Genomic DNA, 20,453 nt, shown 5'->3' on the forward strand with positions numbered 1-20,453 from the left:
TTAAGGTGTGTATGCTGCTGTATTCTGCTTGTGTTATTTATACTGTAATTGCTTTGCATCGTTGTATTTGTGCGTATATGAGCTATTATATTGTATATGTTCATGAGTAGTTTGTGGTATCGTGTATGATACATATGAATATGGGCTGTGTATGGGGGCAGCTTGTGGAATTGTGTGTGTGTGGATGGATATGTCACATTGTGTGTTTGGTAGTGTGTGTGGGGGCTGTTTGGGGTATAGCATGTGAGAGGCTGCATGTGGGGTTGTGTGCATGTACCGTATATACTCGAGTATAAGCTGAGTTTTTTAGCACATTTTTTGTGCTAAAAAACCCCAACTCGGCTTATACTCGAGTCAATTGTCTGTATTATGGCAATTTGCATTGCCATAATACAGACTGGGGGAGAGGGGTGCTGACAGAGCTGTACTTACCTCTCCTGCAGCTCCTGTCAGCTCTCTCCTCCTCTGCGCCGTCCGTTCAGCACCTCGGTCAGCTCCCAGTGTAAATCTCGCGAGAGCCGCGGCTCTCGCGAGACTTACACTGTGAGCTGACAGAGGGAGCTGCACGGATGGCGCGGAGGAGGAGAGAGCTGACAGGAGCTGCAGGAGAGGTAAGTACAGCTCTGCCAGCACCCCTCTCCCCCCACTGAACTACCAATGCTGGACCACCAGGGAAGGAGCCCCCCTCCCTGCCATATATCAAGCAGGGAGGGGGGACGAAAAGAAAATAATGAATAATAAAAAAAAATAATAATTAAATAATAAAAAAATAATACAATAATAATAATAATTAAATAAATAAAAATAATAATTAATAATAATAACAATTTTTTTTAAATAATACAAATTTAAATAATAAAAAAAAAAAACACCCACCCCCACCAAGGCTCTGCAACTCTCACACTCTCACACTCTCACACTCTCACACACTCACACACTCATACACACTCATACACACGCTGCACTCATACACTCACGCTGCACTCATACACTCACGCTGCACTCATACACACGCTGCACTCATACACTCACACTGCATTCATACACACACACACACTGCATTCATTATACACACACTGTAAATAAATATTCAATTAATATATTTTTTTTAGGATCTAATTTTATTTAGAGATTTACCAGTAGCTGCTGCATTTCTCACCCTAGTCTTATACTCGAGTCAATAAGTTTTCCCAGTTTTTTGGGGTAAAATTAGGGGCCTCGGCTTATATTCGGGTCGGCTTATACTCGAGTATATACGGTATGTGGATTGTTAGTGGTGTTGCGTTTGTGCGGATTGTGTTTATGTTTGTGTGTGGGCTGTCCGTGTTATTTGTATGAGGGGAGGGTTATTCTGCATTTCTGTGTATATCTAGCAGTGTGGGTGGCTTCCCTGTGTTCCAGTGGGGACCAGGCCAGCCAGGTACAGGCCAAGGACAGGAGCTGCAACAACAACTACGAGCTGCTCTACTACAGAGTGGCTTCCTATTCACAAGTGCTGGAATAAAGTGCTCTGAGATCACTTCCTCTATGTGCTGCAATGCATAAATTGAGGATTGTCCTTCACCACCTCTTCGTATTAGCAAATATCTGAAGTTTTACTGGGACTCCTGATAGGCCAGAGCCTGTTTGGCTCTAGCAGCCTTGAGTGCCGTGCAAAGGCACCTCGAGTGCCGTGCATGGCACTAGTGCCGTAGGTTGCCTACCCCTGTGCTAGCCATTGATGCCTTTGACACACACACACAAACACACACATACGTACATGTTTGTATGTGCACGTCCTGCATTTCTGTACACACTGTTAGCAATGGAACACTGTGTTCAACTCAGCCTTTCAAACCAAAGTATAACCATGGACTTGTTTGGTCTCGCTAGCATTGTGTCGGTTTTAAAAATTATTTGTTGTGCACCACCAAAGCCTTTTTTTATAACAGACAAAGGGGCTGCCATTACTTTATTTTAACCAGTATGGAGTTGGTAACTGAATAAGATTCAAATTTTAGCTGCATTCTGATTAGTTATAAATTAGGGGTTTTGTTTTTCTTGCAACTCACCATAGGAAATTAAAATGTATTTCTCACAAAACATATTAATGTATTACATTTGAGTTAATCACAAACTCATTCTTCATTAATTTTCCAGAGCCAAAAAGTTAATGATACAAATCATTCGTATTTTAGCAAATTATTTTTATGTACTTAAGTGGCACATCATTTCATGCTTCATAAAAATGTGAGCTATGACACATTTACATAGTGTTGTATAAAAAGCACCAATAATTAGTAAATTCAACATTGATGCTACAAAATGACTATTACTAATCACATCTATACATATGTCCTTGTGTCTGCTCCGGAATTGCATGCGACTTTCCTTTAACCAACTAACTGAGGTCCTTTTTTGAACAACGAGTACTCCTGATTGTCTATGAAGATGGAAAATGGCCTTCTCAAGATATCAAGCTGTCTTGCACACCATTGTATCATCTATACTGAAGAGACCCTTGACACATAGATACTTCTGGGGCTCCAGAAAATGTTACATCCTTGAAGACACCTAGAGTCGCAGGCCTTTGTAGTAACACTTGATGATAAGTGGGACAATAGATACCCCCAAGAATGACATACAAATATAACAAACAATCTTACAGTAATAAATAAGTAAAATAAAAATTGGTATCAATGTAATCCTTGTTTTCTGCTACATTTCTCTGCAGAGTACCCTTAACCTGCCATATAGTGATTTATTTGAGTTTGCATGCAGGGTTAAATCTCAAGGTGTTAAATGCTCCTTCTACGGCTTTTGGTAAGTAGATCGGATGCCTCTCTATTCTCTTGTAGCTTGTTGTCCCGTTGCTTTTTCTCCATTTCTGACAGTGTGCAGCCTCTACTTTTGAGACTTCATAGTTGGTCCTACTTGGAACCCGCAGTATCCAGTTTGAATGTAGACTATGTTCTCTGCTACTCGTGGCCACTAGAAAAAAATAATATATATGTTATAAACTATCTGTGTGAACAAGGAGCATGCAAGTATGTGAAGTATGTATTATTCAATATAATTAATAGCGTAGTAATTATTTCTCTCTTTCTTTCTTTTTTTTTTTACAATCTTTATTTTAACTAGAAAAGATAGCCCAACGGGTAATAGACAACTTAAGTATGCATATTGACATAGAACTTGTAGGTACTCATAACCATAAATAGAGGAAAATTAGTGAATAGCCAACTTTGTGGTACAAATATATATCCATAATATTCCACTCTTGTTTAGCCTTTTCTAATCATCTAACTGACCCTAACCTATCCCCAACCCTACCACCAAATCCCTTGTTAGAGTCTAAAGAAGGGAATCATATAGACAAAGCAAATAATATACAGGGCGATAGGGGGGAAGAAGAAGAAAGGGGAAGGAAAGAAAAAAAAATAGTCACCCTTCTCTTCCCTACCCCACCCAGCCACCAAGGCCTGATACTCAGTAGAGAACTGCATCATGTGCTCCTCACACCTGCCACAAAGCCCACCATATTCCTAACTTTCACATGACTCTCAATATTGTACACAGGATGCCGGGCTTGTTCATCCGCTATAGCCACATAAGAGGGAGGCACTCTGGACACCTAGTGGCGTTTCTGAGCTGGCTGCCCCTACCACTAATTAGCGACAGTAGCGCGTCATGATGTAAAATCTACCCAAGGGGCCTAAAGCTGAGCAAATAGTTATCTCTTCTAATCCACCAGTCAATAGTTTTGTCTTTTTGCTTGTTCGATTCGATGTTCCTGCATGCAAGAACACATGAGTTGGGTTGACAAATGCAAAGTAGAAGTTGCTAAGAAACAGCTGTGAATAAAAGCATTACATAACAACTAGTGGTGGCCACTACTGATCATGTAGAAAACTATATAAAATTCAGCTAATAGTAGGCCAGCAAAGTTCACCTTATTAAACCCTGTATGTGGGAGCAGGGCTGATAATTGGATGGCACGGCCCAGGATTAGGGGGGGATTTACTATAGCAGTAATGTTTGCACAGATGACACATGTATACTGTAAATCATTCCATCACATTACTTTTTCATACTGTACAAATCCCACATTTGCTTTTTACATTTCACACAGTGTGAAAAAAATAGATTGTCTGTGGAGCACCTGGGTCTGAAAAGAAAAAGAACATGAGTGATGTGTGGCAGAGTGAAGCAAACAGAGGTGTTTGAGATGACCATCAAGAGGGATCTTAAGGGTAAACACAGGATATCTATTTAATCAGAAATATAGAATGCTGGCTTTTTACCTTTAAAGAAAAAGCGGTCCTTGCCAGGAGTACAGTAGTCAAAGTGGCATTCAGTGATTCAAAGGAGCATTCAAATATAAATAGGTAATAGAAGGCTTTTAAACCAATAGTCAATTGTGGTCTATACCACCTACAATAAATGGGAGGAAATGCTGGACCATAGCATGATGACATTGCAAGTGTCAGGGTTTCCCAGAGGCAGTAATAGTGTAATATCTACTATAGGCAATGGATGTTATAGATATGAATAGTTTAGAGATAGAAATCAAGTTTTCCTCCTAGGGTGTAGGAGATCTACAACTGCCATGAATCTCAAAAAACTCACACTAATTCTATTTAATGTTTTATTTGCAGCTAATGACCCATAGTACAGGCTAGGCCACTGTTCCCGCAGTTGTCTTCACTATTTCACCAGTCCCTTCCTTTTATAAACCAGAAGTGATAGAAAGGTGGACCTACCAGCAGTAGATATTCTATGGATATAGTCACAGAGTCAGGCAGCAAAATGTTAGCAATAACTACAAAAGGTTTGATTCCAAGTATATCAGTACATAGGTAGTACACACATGGGAAGAGGAGGAAGGTGAAGAAATCCATCAACTGTTACATGACCGGACGGAGGTGTCATGTAGCTGCCAACATCTGCATGGAAATGCTCAATAGCAACATCCCAACAACAATAGTGAAAGAAACAGAATCACGTTCTTAGTAAGAACTAGGATGATCTCTTCTCTGCTGCTGGCCATACAACACTACATAAACATATGTTAAAAGGAAGATACCATTATCAGATATTAATTGAAAAAAACTCAAAATGCAAATGTGGTCATGATAAAGTTCTATCAATCAAGTCAATCTAAGTTATTCTCTTAAGTGAATAAAAAATATATTAAGGTTAAAAGGTTTAAAACTTAGGTGCTCCAATCACCAATGTGAGTCACTTATCACATAAGATAATACAGATTGCAAAATAGGGGTGGATGGTGAGAGCACTCTATATAGAACTTTACCCTTTTATAATAGCATATAACTTTCTTGTTGACCTAAAAACACAAATAAAAAGTACATAGGGTAATAACGTAGCGATACAATAAATACAATGCTACTATTGGGAAAAATCACATGGTCATGAGCCAGTTAAAAGCTGTCTCAGACTAACAGCATATCAGCATATCAGCCCAACGTTAATCCACTCAGACTTTTATTCCCTTCTGCGGTCCTTCCTCCTTAATACTTCAATTACTCCAGGATGCAGGGGGTAATGAATAAAGGAATGTATTGACACACTTAGGGTAGTTGGACATAAAAGTGTAAAAACAAACAAGTATTAAAAGTCCTCTGGACATAAATAACTCTACGCGTTTCGGCCCGTGGCCTTTCTCAAGAGTTCTAATTTCTTCTTCTTTGTTATTCGTTTATATGCCGTCTTTTGGCGCTCTTTTCTCTAGTTACTATCTGGTTCCGGTTGACGGTTTCTATTTCCGGTCGCATCCTTCCATGTTCCATTATTACGACGTCACAACGTTCTCTTCATACTGACGTCGTGACGTACGTGTTAGGGGCGGGACCTACTATCGTCCGGATTTTGCCCAGTTTAAAAATGGAGTTTACAGGGTCAAAATGGGGCGACAGCTCTACATATAAATAAAATTCATAATATAGCCTTCTATAATCCCATACTTTAATGTAATACATTAAACTTCTCAAAACACTCAATTTGAGGATATATATTAATACAATGAGGAGAATGAAAAAATAATAAAAAATACATACTATGGAGAGAAAATACATTTCTATATGCTGAGGAAGAAATGAAAACATACATTAATGTTTTACATTTAAGGAGGTAAAAAATGGTAAAAATGCAAAAAGTGCAAAAATTGAGATCAACCCAAAATTATGAGTTAGATAATTAATAATGACTTAAAAAATATATATATATTATCGTTTAAAATTCTAACATTAATATAAAAACTTTTATAAATATTTTAATATATAATCAAAACATGAATGAGGTTATAAAATAATCATAAGTATGGGGTAATCTCAAAATCTACGTTCAGACCTTGTGGCATTAAAGTATCCATATTAAAAATCCACATCATTTCCGTTCTATCAAGTAGATTTTCTTTATCCCCCCCCCCTCTCCAATGAATATCAACTTTCTCAATGGCAATACAATCTAGATCACTCGGATCACTATTGTGACACTCTTTAAAATGTTTGGAGACACTGTGATTTAAAAATTGTCGATTAATATTATAAATGTGTTCTCTAATTCTGATTTTAAGGCTACGAGAAGTTCTACCTATGTATTGCAATCCGCATGTGCAAGTAAGCATATAAATAACTTTGGAACTATTACATGTTATAAAAGATTTTATGGGGTATTCTTTTTTTAGTAGTATTAGATATAAATTGGGAGATCTTTTTACTTTTACTTTTCTTTATTTTACATCCTCTACACTCGCCACAATAATAAAAACCTTTTTGTTGTTTTAAAAAGTTATCATTTTCTTTTTTATCAACTTCTAAAAAACTTATAGTTAAAACTTGTTTAAGATTCCTGGCCCCCTAAAAATAATTCTTGGTTTATCTTTAATACATTTTATCAGCTTATCATTTGTTCTTAAAATATACCAGTTTTTATTAATTATTTTCCTCAAGTCCCTATTCTGGGTATTAAAATTAAAAATCAAAGGTACCGGGGGCGGAGCCAAGCAGCAGAGCGGACAAGTTGCATGGCGGAGTAGCTCCTGCGACCCAACTACGAATTAAGCCTATTCCTCTGGTTCATACCGACCAAAACAGCAAAAAAACCCAGGTCATAGAGGGGGAACCACTATGGGACGGAAGAGCAAAAAACAAAAACCCGACCAGCCAAGGCAGGGCCTCGACATCGGAGCCATGTGGAGACAGGCTCATGGGGCTGCCGGCCCCAGATGGCCGGATACCCAGAAACATACTCAGACATGTCAGACGATTTCTCCCAGGAGGAGGACACACTCATCCCTCCTAGCTTACCAGTGACTACACCCAAACCTCAAGATCCCGACAATGCACCTGTCACCACGGCGGTACTTAAAGCCCTGCTGGCAAGTCTTCAGACTACACTCCAGGCGGAAATGGCGGGCCTCCGCACGGACCTCCAGGGAATAACCGGGAGGCTGACTACCCTGGAAGAGGCCTCAACTACCACAGCGACCCAAATTACCTCTATGCAACTGGAGATACGGGGCATGCAATCTAAAATGGAGGCATTCGAACAGCGGTTTGCCGCACTGGAGGACGCCCGCAGGGCAGCTAACATAAAGATACGGAGCATACCTGACAACATGCCAGAGGAGGAATTGCTGCACTTTGCACGTCGACTCATAGCGGCGTTAATGCCAACAAGGCAAGCAAAAACCATCAGCTTAGACGGCATCTATAGGATCCCCAAACCTACCAAGGCCCCAACAGCGGCCTCCAGAGACACTATAATATGCTTTCAACGCAGGGAAGACAGGGCGGCACTTATGGCGGCGGCAAAAAATCATGCCCAGTACTCCTTTGAGTCTATGACACTCACCTTCTTCACGGACTTGAGCGGCAGCACACTGGCGTGGAGGAGATCCCTCAGGCTGTTCACTTTGCTACTCCAACAAAAGGGCACAGCATACCGATGGCGCCTCAACCGCTCCCTCTTGATAACCCAAGGTGAGAACACACACAAGGTTTACGACCTCCAGGGAGCTCGAGACCTGCTGATCAAATTAGGTCTGCCTCAAGACGCCATGCAAGCCACAACACCCATCGGGACCACCACGTCTTGGCATAGCTGGAACCCAGAACACCTTTGTCCCGCGCCCAGACAAAGACCCCCGCTGATGACCTGACGTGAAGAGCCACGGGACATGGAACTTACGTTCAGACTCTGGCCGGGACTGCTAGACCCAACTATCGCAGAGATAACTCTTTAACTTTTTATGTTCCATCAGTTACTTTAACCGTTTGACTTATTGTACCAGTTTTTGCTCCACTATGCTCCACACTGAGCTCCTCACAGGCGACCCTAGCGTGCCTAGATAACACAGCAATGTTTATTTATATTACGTGCAAACCTAGCAAAACCTTAAGAAGCATGACCCTAGCCTGTCTAGACAACACAGCAATGCTTATTTATATTATATGCAAACCTAGCAAAACCTTACGAAGCATGAACCTAGCATATCTAGATAACACAGCAATGTTTATTTCTTTTATGTGCAAATCTAGCAAAACCTAGTGAAGCATGACCCTAGCATGTCGCGATTACAAAGCAATGTTTATCTCTATTCTGTGCAAATCTTGCTACACCGCACACTGCATAGATCTAGCATATCTAGATAACACAGCAATGTTTATTTCTTTTATGTGCAAATCTAGCAAAACCTAGTGAAGCATGACCCTAGCATGTCGCGATTACAAAGCAATGTTTATCTCTATTCTGCGCAAATCTTGCTACACCGCACACTGCATAGATCTAGCGTGACTAGATAACACGGCAATGTTTATTCTTTTTACTATGAACGACATGATATTCTTAGCAATGACTCTCGTTAACTTTACATATACAGTGGGACCTCGGTTTACGAATTTAATTCGTTCTCCGGGACGTTTCGTATTGCGAAAAATTCGTAAACCGAAACACGGTTTCCCATAGGAATGCATTGAAAACCAATTAATGCGTTCCGGAGGTGAGAAAAAAGTCAAATAAAGTATTTTATCTGTTCAAAACTCTTTATAAAGTGCACTTTAAAGGCATAAATACTGTACAGGGACATGGTTAATCAAGAAATAACATTTCAAACATCCAACTTTATGTTTTAAAACATCACACATCAACTTTTAAAACATGGCAAAGTTTTGATAACATGGTACAGTACACTTTAACTGTACATAAATCACACGTCAACAGGGAAAACATGGAAAATAGCAAAACAATTTCAACACTGTTTGGAAGATGAGGAGGACTAGGGCAATTGGGCAGCACTAACACAAGCCGGTTCTTCTTCATGTCTAGGCTGTTTTTGTAGGAACCTTTCCATTGTCTGCTGCCTCTGGCGCCTTTTAAGCATCCCTCGGAAAGGGGACATGATGTCTGTGTCAAAACTGCTCACAAGTCTGTGGGCTAGAGCCTTATCTGGGTGGTGCTGCTGTACAAAAGTCTGTAGGTTTACCCACATTTGGCATGCCTCCTTGAGTTCCGTGGAAGAGAGCTGTTCCTCACTCATTTCCTCCTCCTCCTCAAATGCGATCTGCTCCTCCATCGACTCCTTCTGCAATTCCACCAGCTCCTCGGTGGTTAGGTCACGGTTGTGTTCCTCCACCAGCTCGTAGACATCCTCCTCAGTCACCTCCAGGCCCATGGTCCTCCCCAAGGAAACAATTTCCTCCAAGACTGTTGACTCTGGTGCAGGTGCAGAAGCACTGGAGGCAGGTTTTACAACACAGTCTGGCCAAAGGTTGCGCCAAGCAGAATTTAGGTTTGTCTGGCTGACCCCGGCCCAGGCAATGGTGATAATCTGCAGACAGCTCACAATGTCAAAATGCTCTCTCCAAAATTCATGGAGGGTGAGGCTTGAGCGATCTGTCATCTCAAAGCATCGCCGGAAAAGCTCCCTTGTGTAGAGTTTTTTAAAATTGGAGATGACCTGCTGGTCCATTGGCTGGAGTAGTGGGGTGGTGTTAGGCGGAAGGAACATGACCTTGATGAAATTAAAGTCCTCCAGCAAGTCTTCCTCGAGGCCTGGAGGATGGGCAGGAGCATTGTCCATGAGCAGCATGGCCTTGAGTGGCAGGTTATTGTCCAGAAGGTACTTCTTCACAGCAGGACCAAAAACCGCATTGACCCACTTCACAAACAAGAGGCGTGTGACCCAAGCCTTTACGTTAGACTGCCACAAAACGCTCAACTGCTCCTTGTTCACCTTGTGTTTCTTGAAGGCCCGTGGGTTCTCTGAATGGTAGACAAGCAGAGGCTTGATCTTAAGGTCCCCACTGGCGTTGGCGCAGAACAGGAGGGTAAGACGGTCCTTCATCGGCTTGTGGCCAGGCAATGAGGTCTCCTCTTCTGTGATGAAGGTACGCTTTGGCATCCTCTTCCAGAAGAGTCCAGTCTCGTCGCAGTTGAAGACCTGCTGAGGAAGGTAGCCCTCTGAAACTATGACCTCCAGGAACTCCGTAGCAAATTCTTCAGCTGCAGCAACATCGGAACTTGCAGCCTCTCCATGCCTGACCACACTGTGGATGCCAGATCTGTTCTTGAACCTTTCGAACCACCCCCTGCTGGCCTTGAAGCCTTCTGCATCTGCTGACGTTCCTGGCTGTTGTTTGAGGAGGTCAGCGTGCAAGGCCTTGGCTTTTTCGCAGATGATCGCCTTGGTCACTGAGTCCCCTGCACGCTGCTTCTGTTCAATCCAGAGCAGGAGCAACTTCTCGACCTCGTCCAGAACAGGTGGGCGTTGCTTGGAGACCCTGGTGACTCCCTTGGCTGCATCTCTCCCAGTAATCTTCTCTTTCATTTTTAGGATTGTACCGATTGTGGATGCACTCCTTCCATACTCTTTGGCAAGGTCGGTCAATCGCATTCCTCCTTCATGCTTCCTGATGATTTCCTTCTTGTCCTCAAGCAGAATCATCACCTTCTTCCTCTTCCCAGCTTCCACTGCTTTCTTGGGTGCCATGACACCACCGTCCCTATGTATGCAAAAAAAAAATGAAAGATGCTTTACACCCATATGAGCTGGCATGGAAAACAACCCCACAATGCAAAACACACAGTAAAAGGCATGCACAGCACATGAGCTGGCATGGAAACCACAGTAAAAGCCATGCACAGCACATGAGCTGTAACAGGCATGCACAGCACATGAGATGGCATGGAAAACAACCCCACATTGCAAAACACACAGTACAGTACAGTTGTAACAGGCATGCACAGCACATGAGATGGCATGGAAAACAACCCCACATTGCAAAACACACAGTACAGTTGTAACAGGCATGCACAGCACATGAGCTGGCATGAAAAGCAACCCCACAATGCAAAACACACAGTAACAGGCATGCACAGCACATGAGCTGGCATGGAAATCACCCCCAGAATGCAGAACACACAGTGAAAGGCATGCAAACAACCAAGCTCAGCTCCCTACCTTTCCACTTCTTGAGATGCACCAAAAAGGCTCCAAACCCTGCTGCAAATGGCTCCAAAAGGCTCCACAACTTGCTGCAAATGGCTCCAAAAGGCTCCACAACTTGCTGCAAATGGCTCCAAAAGGCTCCACAACTTGCTGCAAATGGCTCCAAAAGGCTCAACAACTTGCTGCAAATGGCTCCAAAAGGCTCAACAACTTGCTGCAAATGGCTCCAAAACCTCTCCAACACCTCCACACTACACACTCACGTGCTACCCACACTTCAGTATGCAGGGGGCGGAGCTATAAACCGGGACACTTGTTTCGTATTGCGAAAAAAATTCGTAAACCGAGGCAATTTTTTTTACGAATTTTCATTCGTAAACCGAATTTTCCGTTAACCGAGGCGTTCGTTAACTGAGGTTCCACTGTAAGTGTTTCTTGAATTACAATAAGTGTTCCTAGCATATTATCCTACTTCATAACAAAAAATGTGCAACTGTATATAGCCATGACCTTGTATGCATTATTCCACCTGTGCCTGCTGTCGTAGCACCACAGGAATGTTTGTTAATCCTATTTGCACCAAAAATAAAGAATTAAAAAAAAAAATCAAAGGTACCTCATCTTCTTTATTTTGAGTCAAATTTTTATTTTTGTATTGTAAAAGTGATTGTCGGGGGCGGAGCTAGCTGTTGAACGGCACGGACGCATCGTGCAATAGCTCTGAGCCAAATTGAGCAAATTAACCGATCTACCGGCGGAGATTGGGCATTTACCAACCCCACACTCGACCATTTGGCAGGGGAAGCAATAATGGGCAAGAAAAACAAAAAAACGAGGCCCGACAAGCCCCCTTTCAGCCACGATATAGGCGAACTCCTGCGGAACTCACAGAAGGCCGCATGGGAGAAAATGGCGCTGGGGGAAGCCGAGTATTCTGACTCTTTAGAAGACTTTTACCCGGACTTGGGTGAAGGTGCAACGGCAACCCAACCTAAGGTACACACGACCAAAACCTCCCCAGCAGGGGAACCAGCCACTGCAGCCCTCCTAACAAAAATGTTTACAGACCTCAGACAAGATCTAGCTGCAGACAGAGCTGCCTTCAAAGAGGCTATGGAAAGGGCCAATGCACGACTTACCACCTTGGAGACAGGTGCCAATGCCCCGACAGCCGACTCACTACTCTGGAACAGAGAATGGCAGACCTCTACAAACTGCAACAAGATACTGCAGATAAAGTTGAAGCCTTCGAAGATCACAGGCGACGGACAAACCTAAAAATCAGAGGAGTTCCTGACGCCATCGGGACTGACGACCTCCCACACTATGTGCGGCACCTTATGGCTACGCTACTGCAAGCCAAACAGGTGAAAATGGACGGTTGGTTCCGACTGCCCAAACCAGCCAAGGCACCCTCTAATGCACCAGCTGACCTCATAGTGAGATTTCAAACTCACCGAGATAAAGCCACGGTCCTGGCAGCCTGCAGGGGGTAAACCCCAATACTGTTTGAGGACTCAAATTTACAAATGTTCCCAGATCTAACCAGGAGCACACTCAGCTGGCGCAAAGGGCTACAACCGAGCCTGCAACACCTTAGATCACAAGGCATCCAGTACTGCTGGGGTACACCGAGGCTAGTGACATTCACCTTTCAAGGGACCACATACAGGGCAAGAAGCCTACAGGAACTGGACTCTCACCTGACACAGCTAGGCCTGATATCACCGCACAAGGACACTGCGACCGCTCTGGCCAGATTGGACCCCACAACAGTCAAGGAGTTTGTGCCCAGAACATCCCGGCGTGCTAACACAACGGGCGGCACAACCTGAAGGAGGAATATAGGCAGGAAACCTACTGAATGCCACAGACCCCGCCGATACACTCAGTGACTATACACACCATGTATAAACTTGTTAATTTGCTTGTTGGACTCAATGTTTAATACTTGCACCCATAGTTCTCTATATTTTATTTTCCGCTGTTGATATTTGTTTATAACCCTTTGCGGAGTACACACCAGTACCCGACCAAGCCATATAGGGCCAAAGTACAGCCTTACATATGTAGCCATGCTACTGTGAACTAAATGCGCCCACGACAACATTGTCGCAAGACACCCCCCCCTCACCAAGATAGTTCAGTAAATCGATTCCGATGAAACCTCAGAGGGGGCCTCCCATGATCCCTGGGGCACCTCAACCTGCGGACCATCTCTTCAATGTTTCATATATAAGTGCCAAGGGGTCTTCTTTATATTGTTGTTTGCATATTGTGTTACCTGACATGTTACCTTTTAAAAACAAAAAACCCACTCGGCAGGACACTGCGTCTAACCTAGTGCTAATGCTTTTGATCATGCATGTGACCGTCATGGGCACTAGCCCACATATTGTACTGTAATGATTACTCTATATCACCTGCTGAATGACTAAAATAAAGAATTAAAAAAAAAAGTGATTGTCTATCAATTTTTTCTATCTCCTTAAAGGTTTTCTCTAGGGAAGTATTTTGGTAACCCTTTTCTTCAAATTGTTCCATAAATTTTTCTGCCTGCTGTGCGAACTCTTTATTGTCAGAGCAGTTCCTTCTAACTCTTAATATCTGCCCTTTTGAAATATTTTGCAACCAAGGTCTAAAATGGCAACTTTCACAATCTATAAAACTGTTGACATCAACAGACTTAAAGTACGTTTTACTTTTGATCTTCTGATTTTCTATATAAATTGTTAAATCCATAAAATTAACTCTTTGTCTGCTGATGTCATGTGTGAGAGTAATATTCCACTTATTTTCATTCAGGTTATTAAAGAGTGTTATAAGAGACTCCTCACTACCTTTCCATACCAAAAACACATCATCGATGTACCTTCTGTAGAGGAACAGATTTGCCCCAATTTCTCCATCCCCATATATGAAAGAATCTTCCCAATAGGACATGAAGAGATTTGCATAACTTGGGGCAAATCTGGTCCCCATTGCCGTGCCCTTGATCTGTAGATAGAATTTATTCTCGAACCAAAAGAATTATTGGTAAGTATTATATCAATTCCTTCTATAACAAACTTCATTTGAGTGTCAGACAGATCACTAAACTTTTCAAGAAAATATTTTACGGCTTCACAGCCCTTCCCATGATCAATATTGGTGTATAAACTACTGACATCTGCAATGGCCATAATATAGCTATCTTGCCACTGAAAATCTTCCAGAACATTTAGGAGACTTATGGTGTTCTTAAGATATGCTTTGCATTTCTTAACCGGATCCTGCAAAAACTGATCTATATATTTGGAAAGTGGGGCTAAAAGGGACCCTATCCCGGAGACTATAGGTCTTCCTGGTGGTTTCTCTGCGTATTTATGTACCTTGGGAAGTATGTAAAAGACAGGAATTTGGGGAAATTTCACATTCAAGAATTCAAACTCTTTTTTGTTTAGAATTCCTTCATCAAACCCTCTCTTTAAAAAGGACTGGTATAATTCTGTGATATCTTTAAGGGGATTCTTTTTAAGCTCTCAATATGTGCTTTCATCTTTCAATTGTCTATACATTTCTTCCTTATAGCCTTCTTTATCCCAAACAATTACACCACCTCCTTTGTCTTCAGGTTTAACCACAATACTTTTATCCTTCTGTAGATCTTTAAGTGCCTCTCTCTCCTCTCTTGTAAGATTATTCTGATACTTATTTAGAGGTTTAATTTTTTTAATTTCCTTTAGACATGATCTTTGAAATGGTTTAATAGAATTGGTTTTAAAATTAAACGGATAAAAGGATGATTTATTTTTCAAAAGAGTATGCTTCAAATTATCATCCCCTTGATCAATATTCTTCTGCGGTACAGTGCTAAAAACATTTTTAAGACATAATTTCCTCATAAATCTATTAAGATCAATAAAAGTTCCAAATTTGTCAACCGCACAACTGGGTGCAAACTTGAATCCTTTATTTAAAATTTGAATGTGTGAGTGGGTTAAAACCTTCTTTGCCAGATTAAAAATTCTAAAACTTCCTTCATTCTCTTTACATTCTACCTTCTCCAGATTCTCTCTTCCCTCTTTCTTTTTTCCTCCTTGCTGTTGTCTAATTACCCCTCTTCTAATTCTCTGCTTCTTTTCCCAGGGGTATACAATCTCCCTTTTCTCTCCATTTCTCTCTGTGTACCTTGGCCTAAAAAATCGTCATTATCCAAATTCCTCAATCTGTTAAACCTATTAGAGATGTGGACTTTTGGGGTTCTAGGTTCATACTCCTCATTCCTCCTGTCCCTTCTGTTTCCCTTCATATATTTAACTTCTGTCCACTGTCTTTCCTCTGGTTTACTCATTATTTCTCGATTATTATATTGTGATTGATAGTCAGGTCTATTTTCTCCATAATCTTTTCTTTTCTCTTTTATAAAGGGTTCTTTTCTTCTATTATTATAATTCCTCCTCTTTGTACTATAATCACTATTATTTTTTCTTTTCTGATTTCTCTTTTTACGGGGCCAAATTTCCCTGTTCTGTAGTCTTCCTGATCTCTTATAAGTTTTCGTTTCTTAATTTTGATTATTGATGTTTCAATATCATTCATTTTTTTAATCATAATTTTGGTAATATTTTCAAATTCATCTAGACCAAAGAAAGGTTCTAGTTGATCCTGGATTTTTTTTAATCTTTTCATCTAATTCGTGTAGGTTCAAAGTCCTACGATCACAACGGACCCACCATGTGCAGTACCACCCCGAGGTAGCCATGAGAGGGTCACACCAAAGGGAAGCCCGAAGAAAAGCCACAGAGATGGCCGCCAATTGCTCATCAGACGGCCTTATCGCGCCAGGCGCCATTACGCCCCCCCCAGCGAAGTGACTTGTATGTTAAAACTTAGGCCCTGCTTGGCTAGGGCTTACCATGCAAATGTTTCCTATTACATAAGCCCATGTACATAAGATATACTCTTTAACATGTGTACATCTAAGTCATTGTCGCATTACTAATAGCTAAGATTTTTTTTTTTTTTTAATAGCCTCACGATGCCAGACAAAGGCACCGCTTCTGCTACAATAGTTTTACAGTTCTTACACAGTTAAACATACAGGGTACAGCATGTTAAATAACATGGTAGTATGCACAACCCTCTTACCAGAATTACATGGTGTGCTAAGTTAATTACGTTATTTAAATGCGCATCTCCATGTTTACATGCTTACATGTTGATCTATTTTTATTTGGCTGCAAATGTGCGAGAGACACGGATAAGACTCAGACCAGGCAGCAAGAGCTTCGTATCCTGCACTACTACACTTGCTTAACGTAATTGATATATCTAACTCTGCAAATTGTAAGTGCGCTCAATTCTTGTCAGAGCTTGGCTACCTTAAATCACACGCGTACTGCTTCCAGCGCCTTTAATCATTTACAAGTATAGCATAATTCCGTGCAGAGTACATACAAGATGGGCACTAGATACTGAAAAGACGACTGCGCTATCAAAACATATAGCCATGAATCAATTAAATTGCATAGATCAGTCGACATTATGAACGAATATATGTTATGTTATGTTATACAGGCTATGGCAAATCCGCTTCTGCATCGGTGACCAAATGCTTGCACCTTTCTATACTGATGCTTACGCCCCTGCGTGGGCAGTTACATGCTTTACCACAAATCAATTTGATATATGCGTTTATACTGTGAAAACAATAAAAATATTCAAAACAAAGTCCTACGATCAATAATAATCCTCATCATATGAAATGAAAAGGAATCTAGTGCCCCATCCCAGATTCCCATAAAAATCTAATTTTCCTGATCAAACGTGGGTAGTTTTTCAAATCTTAGACCTCTAGGGGTAATTTGGAGGGAAATATATTTCTCTAAAGTGAAAATTTCCCACTTGATCTTCATTTTTTTAATCATAAGTTTTTCCAACTCTTTACATATTGTATCTAGATCATTGTTAATGAGGATATTCTCTTTGATTTTAATCTCATTCTCCATGTCGAATTTCAACTCTTGATTATTATGCCATTTGTTTCTAATTTGAAAAATAGACATGATATCTCTAAACCAACAACCTTAAAAAGTGACAAGTTAAACAGAAGTGAATAAAAAAATATATTAAGGTTAAAAGGTTTAAAACTTAGGTGCTCCAATCACCAATGTGAGTCACTTATCACATAAGATAATACAGATTGCAAAAAAGGGGTGGAAGGTGAGAGCACTCTATATATAACTTTACCCTTTTATAATAGCATATAACTTTCTTGTTGACCTAAAAACAAAAATAAAAAGTACATAGGGTAATAACGTAGCGATACAATAAATACAATGCTACTATTGGGAAAACTCACATGGTCATGAGCCACTTAAAAAGCTGGCTCAGACTAACAGATTGAGGACTTTGGATAATGACGATTTTTTTAGGCCAAGGTACACAGAGAGAAATGGAGAGAAAAGGGAGATTGTATACCCCTGGGAAAAGAAGCAGAGAATTAGAAGAGGGGGAATTAGACAACAGCAAGGAGGAAAAAAGAAAGAGGGAAGAGAGAATCTGGAGAAGGTGGAATGTAAAGAGAATGAAGGAAGGTTTTAACCCACTCACACATTCACATTTTAAATAAAGGATTCAAGTTTGCACCCAGTTGTGCGGTTGACAAATTTTGTTTTAAATCGTTTTTTTTTGTCATCACATTGTATTTGTGGAATTCAAACATGGTATTGTAAAAGCATATGGTCGCCTACGCAGAGGCGTTAACATTGAAACAGGTAAATTGAACATGTGTAGTTAGTTTAATTAAGCAGGTGCGTACTTCAAGATACATTGACTAGGCGGGTATAACCTGGTGTGATATGGGTCTGTGTGGTTGTCCTGTTTTAATTGGTTTGCGTAGTTGTTTTGTGTTATTTGGTTTGTGTAGTTGCCTTGTGTTAACTAGTTTGTGTAGATATTTTTTTGTTATCTGGTTTGTATGGTCGCCTCACGTTAGCTGGTTTGTGTAGGTACTTTGTGGTAGCTAGCTTGCGGAGTAGCTTTGTGCTAGTTGGTATTTGTAGTAGTCTTGTGTTGGCTAGTTTGTTGTGTTTGTGTTTTCTTTTCACCTATGTAGTCACAGCATATACATCACTTTTAGTCCTTTTGGTGCCTGCGCAGAGGCACTGCATATTGTACATCTGGCATGAAATTGTACCCGGTTAATAAATGGGTGCGACCATTGCATTAGTATAGTTTCTTGCGTCTAGGTGGTTAATGGCAATATTTGTTCTGGTGTTGGCGGTGTCACTTGTTCACAATTGCTTGGGATAGTAAGAGCGTTTTTGTGGCTCAGTCTGTAGCATCTGTTCTGAGTCTTGGTGTGCTAGTAGGTAGTGTATGGAGTTGTGCTTTGGTCGAAATTGTAGGTTATGTTGTTAGTTGGGGTATGGTTTATGTTCGTATGTCTGTGTGCATGTGTGTCGCCCTCTAGGGGTTGTGGTCATGTAAGGTGTGAGTCTGGTACTTGTGTGGGGCGGAAGAGAGGGTGAGGAAGAGGGGTAGAAGATGAAGAAGAAGAAGAAGAAGAAGAAGAGGGAAAAAAAAGGGGGGGGGAGAGAGGAGAGGCGGCTCGGCGGCAGGTGGGTATCTTAGTCATCCGGTCACTCTTTGTCTCCCATCCCTCTTCCGGGGAGCTCTACTTCGCCGGTGCCCCAGGTGGTCTCCCCCCGCACGCTGCCCATGTGTTCCTCTCAGCATTCAGATGCATTCAAGAGCATCACAAAGTCATCCGAGGCGATGTGTCTTAGCCAGTAGAACCATCTCTTAAGATGTTTCTCTTTGGCGTTTGCAGTCGTTGCCTTCAGGTCCTCAAATCTCCGGGTGTCTTCCACCTCCTCCACCCAGCGCTTGAGTGAGGGGGTGCATGGTTGCCTCCAGAAGATTGGGACTGTTGCTTTCGCTGCATTGAGGAGCCTCGGTATCACTGATCGTTTGTATGCCGGTGTGGGTGTTGTTGTATGGTGTAGTAGAAAAGGTGCCGGCGCCACTGGGATGTTTTCGTCTGTGGTTTCGTTAAGCACTCGGCCCACCGCTTCCCAGAACGGGCGGATGAGGGATAAGTCCCACCATAGGTGGAGGAATGATCCTGGCTCCTTTCCGCATCGCCAGCACGTGTTTGGTTTCGTGCTGTCTCTAGCATGTAGGTTTGCTGGGGTGATGTACCATCTCGTAAATACTTTATACAAATTTTCTTGGAGCCTCGCCGACCCTGGGGTCTTCTGGGTGAGTGTAATGATCTTATCCCAGTCTGCGTCCATGAGTGTTACGTCTAAGTCGTCTTCCCAGCGCCTAGTGCATGGTGGTGCCAGAAGGTATCGTCCAGTCATCAGTGTGGTGTAGATCTGGGAGATCGCTCTTGGGGGGGGGTGCCTCTGACAGGCACAGGGACTCAAACTCTGTACAATCCCGCGTAAGGCTCGGTCGTTGGGGGATCGAGCGGGCATATCTCTGTAGTTGTTCCCTTGCTATGGTGTGGAGGAAGGTGTGCCTTTGGTCCGGAAACAGGTCTGCAATTGGCTCTATAGAGCATGGGGGTGTGAGTATGTCTATCATTCGGGGTATTGTGGTGTCGGTCCTCAATCTCAGGGTGGGTCCCATGTCTCCCACCGGGAAATCTGGGTTTCTCCTGAGTGGTAGTAGAGGGCTCGGGTTTGTAGTGAGGTAGTATTTGGGGCCGTTTTGGTGCCAGATGCGGAGGGTGGCTTTCACAAATGGGTTCGTGTGCGGGGTGCGTCGGCTCGCTTCTGGGGTGATCCACGGTAGGGCTCGAAGGTCACAACCGGAGCTATCCGCTTCAAGTTTAACCCATAGCTTGTCTCTTGGTACTGTGGACCAGCCGATGATTCGGGTGAGGTGGGTCGCAATGTAATACTTCCTGAAGTCGGGAAGAGACAGTCCCCCTTTGAGTTTAGGGAGTGTCAACTGGGAGTGGGCTATTTGGGGGGACTTGCCCTTCCAGATGAAGTGACGGACTGCCGCT

General features: G+C 42.1%; 1 protein-coding gene across 1 annotated transcript in view; it reads right to left on the reverse strand.

The window, feature by feature from the left end:
- Positions 1-2,679: 2,679 nt before the first annotated feature.
- C1H13orf42 (chromosome 1 C13orf42 homolog) overlaps positions 2,680-20,453 on the reverse strand; it is a 29,663-nt gene continuing 11,889 nt past the window's right edge. The window contains exon 3 of the mRNA XM_063444843.1: positions 2,680-2,970. Within this exon, the coding sequence (XP_063300913.1) occupies positions 2,741-2,970 (230 nt within the window). The 3' untranslated portion in view covers positions 2,680-2,740. The remainder of the gene's footprint in view (positions 2,971-20,453) is intronic.

This window comes from Pelobates fuscus, chromosome 1, assembly GCF_036172605.1.
Source record: "Pelobates fuscus isolate aPelFus1 chromosome 1, aPelFus1.pri, whole genome shotgun sequence".
In the NCBI taxonomy this organism is placed as follows: Eukaryota; Metazoa; Chordata; class Amphibia; order Anura; family Pelobatidae; genus Pelobates; species Pelobates fuscus.